This window comes from Danio aesculapii, chromosome 5 (genome assembly GCF_903798145.1).
Source record: "Danio aesculapii chromosome 5, fDanAes4.1, whole genome shotgun sequence".
Lineage (NCBI taxonomy): Eukaryota > Metazoa > Chordata > Actinopteri > Cypriniformes > Danionidae > Danio > Danio aesculapii.
The window spans coordinates 31,010,162-31,030,523 of record NC_079439.1 but is presented as its reverse complement, the minus strand read 5'-3'; the positions used below and the strand labels follow the sequence as shown (position 1 = coordinate 31,030,523).

Below are 20,362 nucleotides of genomic sequence, written 5' to 3'. Positions count from 1 at the left end.
GATGGAAATGCATTTGCCGAATAAACTCTGATGTAGTGAAGATTAAATGTTAGCATGTAGTGAAAATTACTCTGATTACCAATAGGTTACCAATATTAGAGTCAGCTGCTCTAACAACTTGATGGACTAATTTGCATTTGGACTAAATATAATTTGCATTTAGGATTTATTCCTTTTCTTCACTTCATGTTGAGATTGAAACCTGGCTATTGTTACAATGAAAGTTGAATGTATTTTTCTAGTTTAATATTAGGGATGTCAGATCCAATCACGTGATCGGAAATCAGGCCCAATCACGCGGTTTCAGACTCAATCAAAATCGAACGTTACCACTATATATATATATATATATATATATATATATATATATATATATATAGTTATTATTTTTTAACACATCTATAGTTATGCTGTGGCACAGAGTAAGACCTCTTTCTTGACTTCTCAACGCATGCAGCATGACATCATTTTGTTGCAGACGCTATTGGTTAAATACCAGCAAAGTAGAACACTGAAGCAGCTTAAAGTGGAAAGCGCGAGTATGTCTGCGGTCTGGAGATATTATAAAGTTGATGACGACAACATTGCCATGGCAAACTGAGATATGTAAACTTGGGATTGCCTGCCTGGGTGTTTTAAGTTGAGGTGCTGTTTGTTTTTATTAGTTTTTTTATATTTACTGTTGCACTAAAGTCCAAAGTAAAAATGTATGTTATTTATTAGTTGATTGTTCAAGCTACCTCACAGAAGTGCTCTGTTTGTCAACAGAGTTGTTGAATGTTAAAATAAGCGGAATTGAATAAAAAATGAAGACCATTTTAAAACTGTTTCTTCGCTCTTCTTTATTCTTTTTTTATGTATTATAAAAGGATCGAGTTTCACTATCGGTAGATATTCAAAATCAAATCACTCTGACTCGAGGGCAAAAAACCTGATCGGGACATCCCTATTCAGGGTTAATACATATTTTTATTACTAAAATTCCAAGACTTTCAAGTTAATTTTCATGACCTAACGTTTCATGCAATGTCTACATTTGCGTGGTAAAAGAAAAACAATGCATGTTCAAATTTACTACAGCACATCGCAAAACACACAACAATCTATTTAGTTTCAATTTAAATTTATATCTATGTCAAATTGATTTAGATAATGCTGACACTGTGCTAATAATGTGAGAGTCTGTGATTGGCCAAAGACAGAAAAGTAGTAAATAACCTATATGCAAGTATACAGATATCTGCTTTCCAAGACTTTTCCAAGACTTTGTGGGTTTTTTCTGTTTTTCCAAACTTTTCCAGGCATGGGAAATGCCATGTGAAAATTCTATAACTTTCCAGGTTTTCCATGACCATAAGAACCCTGCCTATTTTATATGAAGTAAAAATAATATTATTCCTCTGGATTTTCAGCATCATTACATACTGACTTTCTGCTCAAGAAACATTTTAAGTTTAAAGATTCCCCCCAAAAAGTTTGAGAAACCACAGAAGAAAATGTATCATCAAACACGACCCAGCTAAATTTATCTAAAAGCAGAACTAGATCATACTCTCTGGCACCGCAAACTGTTTGACAGATTAATAAATGACTGTCCAATTTTTGAGAAGTTGCAGTACCTCTTGGCTTTGTCTTTGGCCTTCTTGGAGTGTTTGCTGTTGGCAGGATTAGTGCTTATGGAGCTGGCCAGGCCCTGGGGTGCGTCCCTCAGGCCAAAGCTCTTAGCAGCATGGCCCAGGTGCAGCATGCGGATGTGGAAGATATGCTTTAGACTGGATGGGTATGTGGTATAAGCTCTCAAGAAACACTGCAGTGCTACAGGAGCAAAAAAGAAAAACACACTTACTGTACAGACCAGACAGTAAACATTTTTTAAAAGGATTTTAAAAAAGTATTAAAAGGATACAAAGGCAATAAATGACTAACTTTTAATTGTATTTTAATGTCATAAAAGAAATTTAATTTAGGAATTGCTTAATTTTAATTAACTGTACCAGAAATGTTTTTTTTCTGAAATGTGCTTGACTTATTTTACAACTTATGCAATTAAAATCAAGCAGCAAAAACATACACAAGCTCTTCAGACGTTTGGATTGGAGCCAAATGAGAGATTTTACAGTGAATTCCACTTTATTTCTTGTGACTCTGGACTACAAAACCAGTCTTAATTTGCACAGGTTTATTTTTGCCAAACGTTGTATGAATAAAAATTGAATTTTATTTTATACAAACATCATTAGAATATTAAGAAAAAAAAACATAATCCATGAACAGGGTTTCTGCAGGTTCACCAAGTCAAATTTAAGACTTTTTAAGACCATGAAGATGAAATTTCAGACTTATATAGGGCTAGACACTAAGGTTTTTATTAATTGGCCAGCACAAATAAAATGTACTTGCCCTATCAAAAAATAATTCTAATTATTTCTTGGCCACATATTTCAAATGTGTCAAAACAAGCAGATCCTAGTTGTAAAAACTTTCACTTTTAAAAACTAAACAACAGATTGTTATAATATTAGTTATAAATACATACAAGTTGTAATATATCTATATATATATATATATATATATATATATATATATATATATATATATATATATATATATATATATATATATATATATATATATATATATATATATATATATATATATATATATAAATAAATAAATAAAGTAATATAAGTTTTATTGAGCTGTATTGTTAGTGATTTGATGTGTGTGGATCAACTGGGTAGCTTTACATGAACAAGGAAAATTAAGACCCGTTTAAACTATTTAAGACCTACAAGACAATATTTCAGCAAATTTTTTAAGGCCCTAAAATGTTGTTTTTGAAATTTAAGACATTTTAAGACTTTAAGACCCTGCAGATACCCCGATAAAGATAAGTAAATTGCAAATAGATAAAATCTCAATTTTTAATAAGTATTATGCATTGAGCATATTATGCTAAGCACTTAATTTAGACCAATTTAAAAGGGCAGTTTTTCAATATTTAGAATTTTTTTTAAACCCTTTAATTCCAGATTTTCAAATAGTTGTAGAATATCATTCAATCCTAACAAAGCATAGACCAATGTAAAGCTTATGTATTTAGATTTCAGTTGATGTTAACCTCAATTCCTCAATAAATTTAAAAAACTATAACAAAACTGACACTTATGACATTTTGTGGTCCAGGGTCAAAAATGTTTTATTATTATGCAAACATTTTAAATGATCACAATCTAGATTGGCAAAATAAATAACAATAAAACAATTATATTTTAGAGTTTAGAGGTTAATACATGATTAACTCAACTTTAACAAAAAAGTCAGGTAGAAATGTACAACTGCTCAGCAGAATTGAGTACACCACATTAAGAAAATGTATATTTTTATCCATTTCTCAGAGAATATAGGCGATGTATTTTGGTGCATTTAAACAAAACAGAAGAATGTATTTATTCAAATTATATTTTAGTCACCAAACATATTTAGAAATTGAAATATAATACAATCAAATTCAAGCAATATATTTATACATATAAAACCTACAAAATTTCAGCTACATTTTTTAATTATTTTGCTTCTCTTGATTTTTTCTTTTACATTTGTATTTAACATTTTTCTATAACATAAATTTGTTTGTACTAGTCAGATAAGCTCCAGATTTGGCTTCAGTACTGACTAATCAGATGTATATGCACAAATATAATATTGTATAGCTTCCTATTAAAAATATGAATTGAAAAGATACATTTGTGAGGGGTGTACATACATATGCTGAGAACTGTATATATATAGGGCTGCACTACCAGTTAAGCAAAGTAACTATGCAAGGTGATTAGCTTTTCATCTCACCGCTCTTGGCTGTTTGCAGAGACTCATTACTGGCGTGGACATAATTCTCAAATTCAGTCTGTAACATGGTGGCTCTCTCTCGCACCTCCTGCTCAAAAACAGCCGCTGATCTCTGCACACATCAAGGCAAACAGCAGAAATTATCATTTTCCAATCCAGAAACAATATTGAAAAATTGCATATAATAAATGATATAAATAAACAGGAGCATCATATAAGTGTTAATGGTTCAACACACTAATGACATCAGCCCTCCCCATCAATGACCTCTGACCCTCAAATGAGGCTGCTAACAAGGGGGGAGGCAAGACTGAGGATTACAAGCAGCCCATTGGTGGTGATGAGGGAAAAGGACATTAAATCAGGATTAGGACTGACTGAGCGCTGGCAGAAACATTCGCTCATTGTTGTCAGATGGCTCTCATTGTTCAAAGGGAGGGGAAAATAAGAGATAAAGAGAAAGCCATTCTTCTCTCACAGCTGTTCTCTAGACTTGCTTTTTCAACCACATGTGAGCTTCAACTAAGATTGGAAAGTTATAACAGTGGTGCAGTCAAACATGTCAACATTGACTCTTTGGATCAGAACTGCTGTTCTTAAGGTTTATGCCCAAATTACTTTCATTTTAAAGTATACATTCGGAACCATGCGACATGAATTTGTCATCAGCACAGGAGTCATGCATTATAAGTGTGCAGACCAATTTCTTTTTCAACAAATAATGTATACGTTGCTCCCACAAGCTTTTTATTGCTTTTGGTTTCAGGTTCGCGAGAACCGTACCCCAGACCACCTCTTTCAGGCAGACTCGGGTATGATTCACGGGTGCGCACCAGAGTTCAGAAGACATCGTTCATACTAGCTAAACGTACCGAACTCTGACGGATGCAGACCAAAAGTGCTAGTGTGAAAGCACCCTGAGGAGCCGATCACACTGAACATGCATTTACGTTCCAAAAAACGCGTGGCATAACACATTGCCTTTTTTTTGTTGCGCTTTTTTTTAATGTCGTTAGGCAACAACTGAATCTGCTGTGTAATGTGCGAAAGTTTTGCTGTTGATATTAATAGAATTTTTAGTATTTAATAATATTGTGATAATTAAGATTGGTGAGTCATACATAGGGCCAGAATCTGCAGACGTTTTTTGCCATTTCTGCGGAAAATTTTGGTAAATTAAACTAAAACCTTAATATGTGAAATAAAAAATTATATCTTTTTAACTTTTATTTAATGTTTAAAATGCAAATCCAATTAGATTCACTTTATTTGGTAAAGAAAGCAAGGCTCTTATATAAAATATCTACTAAAAGACAGAAATATTACTGTACAAGTGCATTGTACATAAACCAGGTGAACATTTTCAATAATTTTACTGTAATAAAAAAAAAACTGAATAAATATAGATTTACACACATTTACTTAAATAAATAAACAGAATTAATAATGGGCTAAAAATCTGAGGAATTCTGCGGAAAATCTGCGGAATTCTGCGTGCGCAGATTCCGTGTGGGCCTAGTCATACAGCACCAGATAACTCAAAACAGCAACCACAAGTTTCTTCTTCGTCTTCAAAAGTCTCCGTTGTTGTCCTGACTACACAAACACTGCAGACACCTCAACGGAAACCCCGCCTCTGCTTTTATTTGATTGGAGAATGAAAGAGACGCGACTGACGTAATGCGCTTTTTCTGCTCAGAGTTGACTGCGAGCGCACGGCACCCAAGGGCAAAAACGCAAGGCATGCAGGACGCTTCCCAACACAAGCACATTCGGTGTGATCAGCCCCTTAGACTACTGATAAAAAAAACAGCTTCTCATATTTAAATGCATCTCGTTTCTTGTAATTATTTTGTTAGAATGTTAGTAGATAAACAACATCTAAATAATGTCTCAAACATTACTTTTAACTCAGAAAAGCCATTAAATGCCCATGAGCTACAGAAAAGCATTTTTCGAAACATTCAAGTAGACATGCCTACATAATAAGATTTTTATTTTAAACACTTGCTTAAAGTTGATCTACTGTCTGGCTGGAATATTAAAAATGTTCTGTCAAATATATATATTTTTTAAATTTGTACTGTAATAGATTATTTATATTATTTATTGATTATTTATATTAACTAGACAAAATCTTGACCAAAAACCCTTTTTGACGGTTTTATTCACGCCATGGTGACAATTTTGCTAAATGTTTTTGGGGGGGGGGGGGGGGGTGACAGAAAAAAATTGTTTGGTATTCTGTCTTTGGCCAAGTGCTTCTTTATGCTTCGTCTTTTAGTGCATTTGTATAAAGCAATGTTATGTTTCATTTTTTATAGTCAGCACTTAAGTCCCTGATGTTATTGTTATGCAGTTTTAAAATGCATCTTTACAACAATTTAAGATATACTTTGAAAAATTGTGCATTTAATCACAAGTTAACTCATAGCAATCATGCAATTAATTGTGATGAAATATTATACATATGATTGACAGCCCTAATATATAAAGTATAAAACATTCAAAAACCTTTTAGAACTTTTTTTAATTGATGCCCAAGGGTAAAAACCAAAGCACTCTTGGTCTTCAGATGTCAAAACTTACCTTGCTGTCCCATTTCCCTCTGACTTTGAAGCGCTCGTCTTTCATCAGCGTGGACAGGATGTCCACCATCTTCATCTCAGACAAACTGAGGAATAGAGAAGCCAAAAGTTGTAGATGTATATTAAAAATAAATAAAATACACAAACTTGTTTTCTAGTCAGCGTTACAGATGCTCTGCAACAGTAACCCAATCAAACACCATCCTTTAATACTTTAAACCATAACATAAGGCAAAAGCTAAAGCCCCTGTGCCCGCAGAGCAGATTCATGCAGAGACTGAGAGTGTGTTTTCTCTTCACACCAGCACAGACTCATCAGTCCAGCTCTCAACTGCTGTATTGTGGGCTTTGGAACAGAGACAAGAGCAGTTTGACCATCTTTAATCACATTGTCAGGGACTGGAGCTCATCCACCATCACAGATGACCGGTCCCACGGGAGTTTACGGAGATGAGAAGTACCTGATAGAGATGAGAGAGAGCTGTCACACACCTGATGTTGTGATTGGCCAGCACATCCACAAAAGCGGTCTCGGAGGGGGTGAGGAAGAGCAGGCTGCTGCCCTGAGCTCCGATTCGAGCAGTGCGGCCCACACGATGAACATACTCCGCTGCAGAAACTGGAGGATTGTACTGAAACAGACACATGACACTCATTTAAAAAATATACAGCATAATAATAAGTGAATAATTAGAATTTTTGTGAAGAAATTGGCTAAATTTGTTTATCTGCTGCACACTGGCAATTATGCAAATGATGAAATCTTAAACATGAAGAAATCAAACCTGAACAATCCAAGTAACCTGAGGTAAATCTAAACCACGTGCAGCTACATCCTGAGGGAAAAATAAACAAAAAACAAATTAATATTTAACCAGCATTTAAACTATGAACTTGAAACAAAAAAAAAAATAAGAACATGAGATTTTTTAGAGAAATGTAAAAACACTGCTAGCATTATCATTATTGTAAAAATCTATTAAAATCCCTAGTAAAATGAAGTTGAAATGAGATTTTACATTAAAAATACAACTTTACATGCTTTGTTTTGTATATAACAAGGACAGCTGTGAAAAGCAGAGTGTATGGTAAGATAAAGATAAATATTAGATGGCAAATTAAACTTTTAACTTCTTTCTGCTAGTTGGCAGGATAACATTTTACATTACTCTGGAAAACTAAAACAATTACAACCTGTATAACATATCTTTATTAAGTATTTTCAAGGTTTTACAATAAATCAAACCCCAATACCCAAAACTTACCTCAGCTAGGTTTAGGGAAAAATATAAATTAAATAATAATCCTTATTTTAAAAAATATATATTTAATAATAAATAATAATAATAATAATAAATAAAAATAATAATAATAATCATAAATAAAAATGAATAAATAAGAAATCTAAATCAAACACAAATTCACATTCCACTTTATCACATTCCACATTATTTGTTAGCCAGTGCAGTGCAAACAATGTCTAAGAAAAACCTAATTCACTCTATAGGCAAATTACCAGTTTGTAAACATTCAGGATGCGCACGCATCGAAGTTGCAGAAAAAAGCGAGAGAATGACATCTGATGCGGTACAGAGTTTGTTGTTGTCTTAGAGATAAGTAATATTGATTTTTATATATATATATATATATATATATATATATATATATATATATATATATATATATATATATATATATATATATATATATATATATATTACATATATTATTTACATAATGCTTTCAATCGTATTATAACAGCTTGTCATCCAGTGATAAGCAATTATTCAGCAAAATTAATGTTGAAGTGAGCGGCGTTCGTCTGACAGGTCTATTTGCGATAGCGCCCTCCCAATGTATATTGGAAAAGACGAAATCGCCAAGCATCCAGCCAGAAATATACAACTATCTCATTGAAACTTCAAGTGATTTAACAAGAGAGAAGTTAAAGGCCTACATCTCTTTGGATGCCTACAATTGTCTTCTGTGTGGTCATGTGCAAGAAATAATGTTCCATGATTAGCAGATTCAACACTATGTAGCGCTGAAAACCGAGGTTCTGCCTAGCCAAAGACAAGGAAAGAAGACGGAACTGTACAAGGGTAATCATCAACAAGCAAAACAACTGCATTCTGACAGCGAACTGCACCTGTACAGCAGGGTATGTGAATTTACATTTTCACATTTCATTCTTAGCATGCAGTGTTCACAATTAACCATATTTGACTGTTTTTGCTGAAATATTGCTGCAATCAAAAACGAGTAATGTGTATGATTCAGCATAGTGTAAAAATTACCTGATATAAAATGAGATCTGCAGAGTCAAGCATTTTTAATAAGGTCCTCATTCCATTCAGCTCTTCTGATGGCTGTTAGCCAAAGACGTCTGCGGTTGGCATTAAAAGCAGTAAAATTTATGGTAAAATTTAAGTTTTCTATTTTTGGACTTTCAATTTTGGCATCCTACCGCACAACACGTCATGTTTGCTATTGAAACAGGTCTATTCCCCTATAAGTATTTTACATATTTGTATGTTACTGCCACACTACACTATTTTACCTATCAACCCAAACCAACATTCATGCTTTTCTCCCCGTAACTGTAAGTAAGCAGACCATATCCCACAAGCCCTAAACTTTAAACCACATCACTTTTTTTAAGGATGACCATTCAGACACTTCTCAATCTTAACTCCAGCTCTAAAACTCAGCGGGTGTAAATCGTGAGTTGTGGTGTCTGGAGTCTGCAGCTTTAGAGTTGGTACAGATGGAGAGCAACACAATGTCATGCCAGGCTGTCAGCAGGAACAGAGGCACTCGTTCACTCCAGGAGCTCCTCTGCCGAGTGACAGCATGGTGGAGGAGGAGGAGGTGGACACACATACGCACACACACACACCTGTCCCTAAAACTTCATATCAACCGACTGCTTTGCAACTTGAGCCATATCATCAGATTATTGCAGCGACGAGTCAAACACAGACAGCTTTCTTAGATTTTTAAAAGGAACCTAGATTATCCTTGCTGCTTTAAACTGCCGTCAGTGATTATACAAATGGTGTCTGGTGAAATTACCCACCGTACACAGCAGAATGCCAGTTTTACACTGAGAAAACTCCTGGAAGACCTCAGTGCGCTCCTGAAAAGTAGAAAAACAGGCATGCTCACAACAAAACACGGTATAAAAGAGAAAAGCTATAATGTCCAGATAACATACAACTAAAGTCAGAATTATTAGCCCCCCTTTGATTTTTTTTTCTTTTATAAATATTTTCCAAATAATGTTTAACAGAGCAAGGAAATTTTCACAGTATGTCTGATAATATTTTTTCTTCTGGAGAAAGTCTTTTTTTTTTTTTTTCAGCTAGAATAAAAGCAGTTTTTAATAATAATAAAAAAAACATTAAAGGTCAAAATTATTAGCCCCTTTAAGCTAATTTTTTTAATAGTCTAAAGAACAAACCATTGTTATACAATAACTTGCCTAATTACCCTAACCTGCCTAGCTATCCTAATTAACCTAGTTAAGCCTTTAAATTGTCACTTTAAGCTGTATAGAAGTGTCTTGAAAAATATCTAGTCAAATATTATTTACTGTCATCATGACAAAGATAAAATAAATCAGTTATAAGAAATGAGTTATTAAAACTATTATGTTTACAAATGTGTTGAAAAAATCTTCTCTCAGTTAAATAGAAACTGGGCTAATAATTTTATATTCCATTAGAACATTTAACAAAGTTATTTAATCATCAAAAGTCAAAATTACACATTAGATGCCTAAGAAACGCAATGTACAAAAATGTGCATTACATTTTGGGTTATTATTATTATTTCTTTTCTTTAATTTTCCACAATATTATAATTTTTTATTATTTGTTTGATTTATTATGTTTCAGAATATGTTTTTAACTTTTTTTTCCCACAATGTTTTAGTTCTGAAGTTCAAACAAATGCCAATAAATATATTTTGGAGCAAAAAAGATAAATTTTGTACTTTAAAGAGACAGTTCATCCTTTTACACATTTATTTTAACTGTCATTAATTTATTTCCAAACTTTATATCTTCTACACATTAAGATCCATTTCCCTCTTTGCTAATTTAAAAAAAATATTGAAACAAACTGAATGAGATGTCTTATTGTTTTAACTAAGAAGTTGATGTATGATCCCTGCCTTGGATATGTTTTGTATGTTTTCTTTGTCTTAACGGTGGGGGAATTGTGAAACATGTTTTTATAAGGTCATTTTGGTCAGGACTCTCTGAAAGAAGAGATATATGCTGAGCTCAGAGACCTTCCCGGAAAAATAACGGAAATTAAATGAATCTCTTTCCTGTTAAACACAAAAAGTAAATATTAAGAATAATACTCAAAACTGGTGACTATTGACATTCATAGTAAGAAAAGTCAGTGGCTACCAGTTTCTAATATTCTCCAGCATTTTTTTATGTTAAACAGAAGAAAGAAACTCAAATATATTTGGAACAAACTATAACCAAATGTTCATAATTTGGGTGAATTTTCACTTTAACTACAAGACTATTAAGGGGCATTTTTCATAATTGGACAAAAGATGAAGCGGAAGCGCTGATATGAGCCCATTTAAAGATGGGTTGTCCGACAGCTCCTCTCTCTTCTTCGGCATTGAACACAATCTGTTATGTGCTGGAACAGCTGCCCGTCTCCTGCGGTTCTCCTCATCGGAGGAGGCGTCCAGAGCTCAGCCTGCGCCGTCCCATTACCAAACCCATCCATAACACTACAGGCCAGCACCACACCCAGACCTGCTCTCTCATACATCTGAGGAAGAGGCTCCAGAGTCCCCTGCCCTTCCAGTGCCATATGGGCAATCCGTGGCAGCTCCATGCGTGAGGGGGTGAGGCTGAAGGCTGGACAGTGGCAGGATGCAGTTCCCCTGACACTGCCACAGGGCACCGACTGCTGCTGCTGCCTTAACGCCAGCTGGCCAAGAGCCGGAAGACCCTACTGGTCAACCAGACCATCATGGTCAAACCTGGTGTCATATGCTGCTAGTGCTTCTGGATGCTTTTAAGAGACATGGCCATTTTGGGAGGGGGGGGGTATGGGCTCCTTTAGGTGCAAATCGGATTATTTAATTTCTAATTAAATAATAGTGAGACTTTATTTTTAGCAAGATAGATGGGCAAGCGGTTAATTAATCTCAATGTATAACATTATTTATTAATAAACATTGATTGTACTTGAGGAATGATATCCAAAAGTTCAAAGACTCTGTGCTAGGTGGTTCATGAATACAGACAAATTCTTATAGCTACTGCACTCACTAAAAGCAATTTCTATTCAATTAAAGACTTTAGAGATTCGCATAATAGAAACATGCAAATTATTTTAAGATTTTATTGCTTCCCAGGTCTGAGTACCATGCGTTTAAAAGCCCCTGATATTTTCTGCCTTTTCATAACCCCGGGGATCCTAATATTATCATTGAAAACTAAAATTACTTTCTACCGACCGAGATACAGTGTGCATTAAAGAGAATATTTCAAGAAAAAAAAAAACTTTTCTTGGACTTAAAATTTTTTTTATAAAAACATACACTGCAGTCTTTTTTATACATTGACATCCCTGTCAAAACTTTCATCAAAGCATCTTTGAACTAATAAGAAATGTTACTGGAGCACTATATTATAATATTTGTGAAAGATCATGTGACACTTTTTATGTGAAGCTGCTTTGACACAATCTACATTGTAAAAGCGCTATACAAATAAAGGTGAATTGAATTGAATTGAATTGAAGACCCGAGTAATGGATGAAACTAAAAACTTCCTGTTGCTTGATGCATGTGAGCTGATGCTGTTTTTTTTTTACGAGGGAGAGAATAAGAGAGAAGCATGCATCAAACTGTTCATCAAAATGTCACACAGCATCTTTGATGATGCTGCAATTTATATTTAAAAAGCTAAGACCAATCATGATCTCACATGCTACTTTGTATAAGTACATGAAGGACTATTTGCTGAGACTGTGGATTAAAAGTAATAATGCTGTAAATAACATTCACTTTCTTGCAAAACAATTTAATTAACTTAAAAGATCAGTGTATCATCAGGAGAATTGGGAATTAAACTTGGTTTTGCCTGTGTGCGTGTATTGATTCTCAAAGGAATGGTAACCATAGAATATGAATTCATAAAATCATTATTAGAATAACTGTTAACTAAAATGTTTAGTTAAAAAACTTCCTTTAACATTTTACTTCAGAAAAAAAGTCACCTAGATTTTGGATAAATAACTAGGACATTCATATCCAACTATAAAGCAACACATGCCATAATAATTGGTCTATTAAATTACTAATAGAACAAATTATAACTATAATAGAATAATATACATTATATGTAAAAGTCTTGACTAACTGGACTTTGGATAGAAAAATGTTTAAATTGGCATAAAATGTCTCACCTCTTGTCTCATGTTGCCATGCAGCCTGTAGAAGTTGAGGTATGGAGTACTTTTAGATGAGGTGTTGCTGGGAATCTCACAGAGGACTGCAGTAAAGAGAGTGAGCAGGAACTCTACAGCCTCACAGCTGGATATGAAGATGATCAACTTCTGATGCTGCTCAAACTATGAACAAAAACATGGTAAACATCAGTATAAACACACTATACATCTACTACTGTGAATGACTTTACAGTCATCAAGAAAGCCATCTGTGAATTTTACACAGTTAGCTAATAGTTTAAACAGCTGACAATTAAACAACATTCTAGCATTGTGTATATGCTACCATTCCACCCAGGGTTTTATTTCGTATACTTTTATTCAATGAGAAAGCATTAAACTGATCAAAAGTGATTATAAAATTGTTAATTTACCAAATAAAATCCAAAAATGTATTACAGCTTCCTCAAAATCTATTGGTAACTGTATTTTAGCAAATGTTTTTAACAATGATAACAATAAGAAAAGTTTTTTGAGCACAAATCATTAAATCTAAATAATTTCTGAAGGATCATGCACTGCAAAAAAAAGCTGGGCTCTACTCAATTTCTTTATGTTGTCCCAATACAAATCGATAAAGTTAACTTAATCGTTTTTACAAATTCAACTAGATAAAAAAATTAAGTTGTACCCAAAAATATTTGTTGGTTCAACTCATATTAAAGAAGCAGTCTGAACAAGCAGCAAAAGTAACGATTTAAGTGTGAAAACTGAAGTAAGAGCTGATAAAAATACAGCTCAAATGAATAAACAAAGGTATTTTTAAACATGAAAATACAAGAGAATTAGGCTCATGGCGGTATCAAATTTTCTTATCACGGTATATGGCATTATGACAATCCTTAACTCCATTTAATAAAATGGTTACGACTTGTAATCAGATTAAGACTATGTTTTAAAATGTTATTAGGCATTAACTAAGAAATGAACATCATCTAAGATAAAAAAACAACCTTTTGTTGGTACTTTTCATTAGTTTAGTTAAATTAACCAATGTTAACTATTAAAGACTTATTTCACGGTATTAACATACAATAGCCTTATAAATATTCACAGAATTTTCAATCAACATTTCAGCATATAGATTAGCGTGAAACTGTTTGAACTATTAAGCAAAGCAATTAGGTCTCCAATTATTTGCTGCTGTTATGAACACCTCTGCAAATACAATGTGAATATTCTACAAAAGCACTCTAAAAGATTTAATAATTATTCACAATATGTTGAAGTATCCATGACATCAATATTGTGCAATCTCATTATCACAATATATTGAATTATTGAATATCTGCATATGCCTTAATGAGAATAAGCATCTTCTTTAAGAAATAACTAGCGGTGATCTACAGCACAACACTGAACATTAATAAGTGGAGATTAACATATGGTCTTCTCTACCTTGCATTTGGCCAGAATAAAGGCAGCCAAACAGACCAGGTGGAGCTTGCTGGGCACCACCACCACGTGCTGCTGCAGTCTCTCAGGCACTGCGTAGCTGTCTGACAGAGCCTGAGGGGCCGCCTGGGGACACGCTTCAACTGTCTCCTCACTCCCCTCTGACACATGGACACTCACAGGATCCTTCATACTGATACTGGCTAATCGGGACAGTCCTGCAAGTGCAGAGAACACGATCAGCATAAGTGCTTGCGTACATATGTAGATTGTCACCCAAAATGCTTTTGTGATCGAAAACGCTGGAGGAGTAAGACGTTAGTGTGACTTAGTAGTGCTGCTTAAACTGGAAAGGTCCTTGAAAACTTTTTCTATTCACAGAGATAAAGGGCCTGTCAGCTTACTCCAAGCTGCTTCTGCTAGAATAAAGTCAATGATGTACTTCCTACAGTCTACAGTGAGCTTTAACTGTCTCAAATTTACATTCACTCACACTTTCCCTCATTGTGTGAGAGCATTTGTGAATAGACGATGAGCTTTACCTTCAGATATAGTGGCTGAAAGCAGCACATTTTGCCTGTCGGGTCCAGCAGCGTTCAGAGCATTCAGAATCACAGTCAGATCTTTCTCAAAGCCCAAATCCAGAATCCTTTAAAACAGCATGATTACTGGTTATAACACTTGGTACTTTTACATCTGCAATAATGAATAGCTAAAAATGTAAACAGTCATTAATGAAAATGTTACTATAAATTAGGCGGTTATTTAGCTCTGTGCACCACACAATGACATTTTCTGATTAAATCGGTTATCACACTGACCTGTCAGCTTCATCCAGAATTAGCCAGCGCACAGCACTGAAAGCAATACTTAGTGTGTTCTTGATGTGGTCCACCAGTCGGCCTGGAGTCGAGATCAGAACATTTATGCCCTTCCGCAGTCTAAAGTCAAGACAAATTCAAACAAAGACAAGTAAAAACACTGAAAGACTAAAGACATACTGTTGAATGTAGATTACTGTGTCAAATGTTAGGTGTCTGTAAGATTTGTATGGTGTCTGAAGTGTCCTTTGTTCACAAAAGCTGTAAATAAAATAACAAAAAAAACATTACAGCTATATGACATTTTCTTGAGCGAAAATGACGTCGACTGAAACTTTTTCTGTCATACACCACGCCCACCAAAACGGTACCCTTGGTAGTGGAAACGCAAGCCTGATAAAGGTGACCCGTACAGACCCAAACCGTACCGTACTGTACCAGTCAGTGGAAACGAGCCATTAAACTGTTTTCTCTAATTTAACGCATCCCTGCTGAAAGATAAATAGTAGTAAAAAGGATTAAAATCCTACTAAACCCAAACTTCTGAAATGTGGTGTATTTGCAGTTAAGTAAAACTAATCAAAATGCAGTTAAAATCATTAATAATTTGTATATACAACTGAAATCTTATTGAAAATGATGTTTTCATTGTTTACCTTGCTTTTTCTGCTTTCTTTTTCTCTCCTCCCATCAGAACTCCTGGAACAATCCAGGTAAAAGGCTAAAACAAATAAAAACATACATACATACATACATGTATTTTTTTTAAAGACCAGCATTTTTGTAAAATTTCAATTATTTCAATAATATAAAAAAAGAGGCAAATTCTCACTCTAAGAAGCTTCTGAAACATCTGAAAGCTCTGCAGGGCAAGCTGAGGGACAAAAATCAGAGAGCCATTTTAGAAGGAAACAAAATAGGTACATAAAGAGGAATTTAAAATGTTATTATTTAGAATAACTACAATAAAGTACCTCTCTGGTTGGAACAATCACAACAGCTAAAGGCCCATCCGATCTCTAAAAAATAAAACGAATGCTCATTCATAAAAACGAATGTTGATGTTTATAACTATAAAAACAGATCACTAGCAAATTTATTGATAAAGTGCGAGTTACACCTTGCATTAATAATGTAGTAGACATTTCTTAAAATATTTATTTTTGCAGGTTTCTTAGAAAAACAGACAAGAAGAAAGGCTCGCGAGCAGGGATTTATAGGCTGACTATAATGTAGACTTATATAATGTCTACATAAACTGCCCTGTATTGCATTTATTGCAGCCATAGGTTATGCTCTGTGTAAATGTTCAGCATTGAGGTACAGTAATCGATGTTCAAAAAAAAATAAAAAAATAAACTTTGGGGAACAACACACCTGAAGTCAATCAGCAGAGGCTGTTTACACTTTTGATGAGGGAGAAAAGACAACTCAATAAACAATAATTGATGTGTTTGTCTAAGTGATTTCAAAATTACAAGAGACCTTCAATGTCTACATTTAGCAAATCATGTATGTATTTCAGAACGTCATATATAAAAACGAACAAAATATAAACTGAAAATAGTAAAAAAAAAAAGAAAGAAAAAAAAAAAAGAAAGAAAAGCAAAATGTCAAAAACAGCATTGGCTGTCAGAAACACATTATACCAAACACATTATACCAAACACAGTAGCAACATTTTTTTCTAGTTTTAATTTTAAATGAATAAAAAAATGTACATAACTAATAAGTAAAATAAAAAAATAGAAAATGAGTTATTTCAACAATGACACGTCAGAAGTGCCAGTTAGGGAATTCTGGTAATGTCAAAGCATGTTTATTCACCATACTGATACCATTTTTTACTGTAGTAACTTTACTGTTAAATTATTATTTTTTAAATTGAGTTGTTCGAGACTTGCCTTGACTTTCGGTTGTATCGCTTGTAAAAACTGAACCATTGGAATCCCATACGCCAATGTTTTCCCTGTACAACACATATGAATAAACAAACCTTACGTAAGTACATTCTTTCTCTAACAAACACTTTTATGACTTCTATTTTTTATAGTTTTCAAATCATCCATTCAATATGAAACTCAATTTAATTTGACACTCAACATTTTGTTACTCTTTGAGTTATATAGCTAATATTTTTAGATTTTATTTTATTAACATTTATTTACATCAAAAACCCCACCTGATCCAGTCTGGGAGCGCACTACAGCATCTTTACCAGACATCAGCACTGGTATGGTCTGTTTCTGGACACTGAAAGACAGACAATGTGAATAACAAAACAAAACAGAGCTAGGGGACAAAACAAAGTGTAAGATGAACTTGCAGTACCTCGTCATACTGCTAACGTTCAACACTTTATGGAGTGTGGCCACCTGTCAAATAGTTGAGGTCAGAAATGCATATGAATAAAGACAGGAGGAGCATTTCACTTGAGAATCATTTAGGTTTGTTCTTCTCACCAGATGTGGATGCAGATTCAGTTCTTCAAACAAGTTGCTGGTGAAGACTTTCTCCTTCACTTGATTTACAGCAGGACTAAAAGAAGAAGAAAAAAGACAGGTAAATTGCACTGAAAGGTCAAATCCGAGAAAAGAGACCATTCGCACAAGCTCAAATGTGTTGCATCTACCTGAGGACATCAGGGATCTCTGGGTTGTTTCTGAAGAGAGACGATGTCTTGATAAATGGTGTGCCAAGGTCTCCTTGCTCTGCAGAAGCTTTCTTTGGAAATGTTTTCACCTTTGATGGGGACTTTGCTGCGCAGTTTTCTCTCTGGACCGGGCTCTCCTCTGTGTCTCTGTTATTGCTCCTCTGAGAGGGGCTTCTGGGGGTTTGCAGCTTTTGCTTATGTGCGTGCTGTTGACCAGTTTGATTAATCTTCCTCTGTTTGGAGGCGCTGCTCTCTTGGGGCTCAATGACAGCCTTCCTTTTTGCCCCTCTCTTTTTCTGTAACGTCAACACATAGGGTACAGCACTTCACACTCAATCTAATGCAAATTTGCGTGTAAATTTAAGTAACATTACATTAGCGTGAGAATGAGAAAGGGAGTGTGGGACTGACTTACCTGTGCCCATTTCTCTGCTGATGACAAGTGCCTCTGGTTTGTTTTTCTGTTAAACTGTACAGAACCTGAGGAGATGTTGAGCATCAGCATGTCCTCAGCCATGACAGTAAACAGGTTGTAAACGTCTTTTAAAACAGGAGGTGTATTAGTAAAATATCTATACTACACTCGGACAGAACACTCGCGCTAGCTAAATGACATATTATCCTTCATTCGAGTGGCGCAAATGTCAGCAGCAAGCTAAATGCGTATGGCGTTATCATTTACACCGTGTATATACAACGTAAACAACTGCACATAGAGAGAGCAAAGTTTCACACGTGTTTGTACTCCGTGTCCACTACAACGTGAAGGCATTTCCGGGTGAGGACGTTACCAAAATAAAAGCCCCCGCGCTTGAAGCAGATGGTGAAAATGTGTAAGTAAAGTCGTTCAATTTTGTATTTTTTAAAAAGTGCATTAACTAATTTTCAGAATGTATATTTTAATGATGTATTATAGATCTGAAATGCTAAAACTATCACTGCCAACACTCCCCTCTCCCTCCCTACGCACTTTGGGACCCTTGACACACATGCAAACACCAACTCATACATCTGCATCGGTCACTTTGTGTAACATTGGACTGCTAGTTACCTCATACCCCCCCAGACACTGTTACTTTATCATACTTACAAGCTTTTTGCACTATATGCTGTTTTGCATCTGCACAACTCTGGTTTGCACTCCTTGCCATGTGCCCTTAAGTGTAATTGTATTGTTTACTATTTTTTTATTTTACGTATATTTTTAGATTACATTATATTTGTAATAATATGTATTGTAATTTCTTTTAAAAATGCAACTTTTTATATTAATAATGTGTGTTCCGTGTGCACCAGGGCGTCACGGTGGCGCAGTGGGTAGCACGATCGCCGGTCGCTGGTTCGAGCCTCTGCTGGGTCAGTTGGTATTTCTGTGTGGAGTTTGCATGTTCTCCCTGCGTTCGCGTGGGTTTCCTCTGGGTGCTCCGGTTTACCCCACAGTCAAAAGACATGCTCTGTAGTTTACATTTACATTTACATTTAGTCATTTAGCAGACGCTTTTATCCAAAGCGACTTACAAATGAATTGGGTAAGCTAAATTGTCCATAGTGTATGTGTTTGAATGTGAGTATATGGGTGTTTCCCAGTGATGGGTTGCAGCTGGAAGGGCATTCGCTGCGTAAAACATATACTGGATAAGTTGGCGGTTCATTCCTCTGTGGCGACCCCTGATTAATAAAGGGACTAAGCCGAAAAGAAAATGAATGAATTAATGAATCTTAAGTAAAAACATTTGCTGTAAATGTGTCTTTGTTCATAGGATAAGCATAAACAGTGCTACAGAACCGAAGGGAGCTCAGGAAATTCTACCTTATTCAGACGCATTTCATTTTCGCAGCCTCATCTCTCTCTTTGGATAAACGCTGACCCTGGTGTTTACATATTCAGAGGAGATGCATATTCCGGACCTCATCTGCTGTAATTAAGTCAGTGTCTGCCTGTCATAGCACACTATCTGAGGGGAATTTGAAAATCGGCCTGTTAACATGTTCCTCTAACCAGTGTACTTAACTCCATTGCCCCCTGTGGGAATCATCCAGTGACCCCAAAGAAGGGAAGGGTGAAGGAAAGCGAATTTAATAATCAAAGCACCGTTGACTGGTTTCCTCAGCACGAGAGCACTGAAGCGAAACTAATACTACCCACCATCACAAAGGTTCTGGCCAGTCTGCCTTTCGCTGCTATGTTAATTAAACATACGTCGAATTAGCAGGTGCCATGCACTCCCATGAGCTCACACATGGTCAAACGGCATGAATGACGACATTGCTTTGGTTATTTGGAGACATGTTAGTGTTTATTAAATTAGAGCTATGACCAAGACAAATTCATAAGCAGTTTTTTAGTAGCCTATCCAACTTTTCCACTGTATTGATAAAGAATAGGTATTAAAATTGATCTATGTGTATTATTAAAGAGATAATCCACCCAAAAATAATTTTAATCACCTTTCATGCAGTCTCATATGTAAATGAGATTCTTTCCATTTGGATTTTTAGAATTTTATTCTTTTAAAAAGTCTATCTTTCTGAGGTTGAGGTTTTATAATGCAGACAGTTTGGAC

General features: G+C 34.8%; 1 protein-coding gene across 1 annotated transcript in view; it reads right to left on the bottom strand.

Annotated features, from left to right (window-relative positions):
- ddx31 (DEAD (Asp-Glu-Ala-Asp) box polypeptide 31) overlaps nt 1-18,547 on the bottom strand; it is a 28,083-nt gene extending 9,536 nt beyond the window's left edge. Inside the window, 19 exon segments of the mRNA XM_056457900.1 lie at nt 1,620-1,815; nt 3,850-3,961; nt 6,439-6,523; nt 6,930-7,069; nt 7,223-7,273; nt 9,517-9,576; nt 12,888-13,052; nt 14,328-14,542; nt 14,867-14,973; nt 15,146-15,265; nt 15,802-15,866; nt 15,978-16,019; nt 16,120-16,164; nt 17,050-17,114; nt 17,328-17,398; nt 17,477-17,520; nt 17,608-17,683; nt 17,778-18,094; nt 18,214-18,547. Coding sequence (XP_056313875.1) covers nt 1,620-1,815; nt 3,850-3,961; nt 6,439-6,523; nt 6,930-7,069; nt 7,223-7,273; nt 9,517-9,576; nt 12,888-13,052; nt 14,328-14,542; nt 14,867-14,973; nt 15,146-15,265; nt 15,802-15,866; nt 15,978-16,019; nt 16,120-16,164; nt 17,050-17,114; nt 17,328-17,398; nt 17,477-17,520; nt 17,608-17,683; nt 17,778-18,094; nt 18,214-18,315 — 2,078 coding nt within the window. The 5' untranslated portion in view covers nt 18,316-18,547.
- Between the last annotated feature and the right edge of the window lie 1,815 nt (nt 18,548-20,362).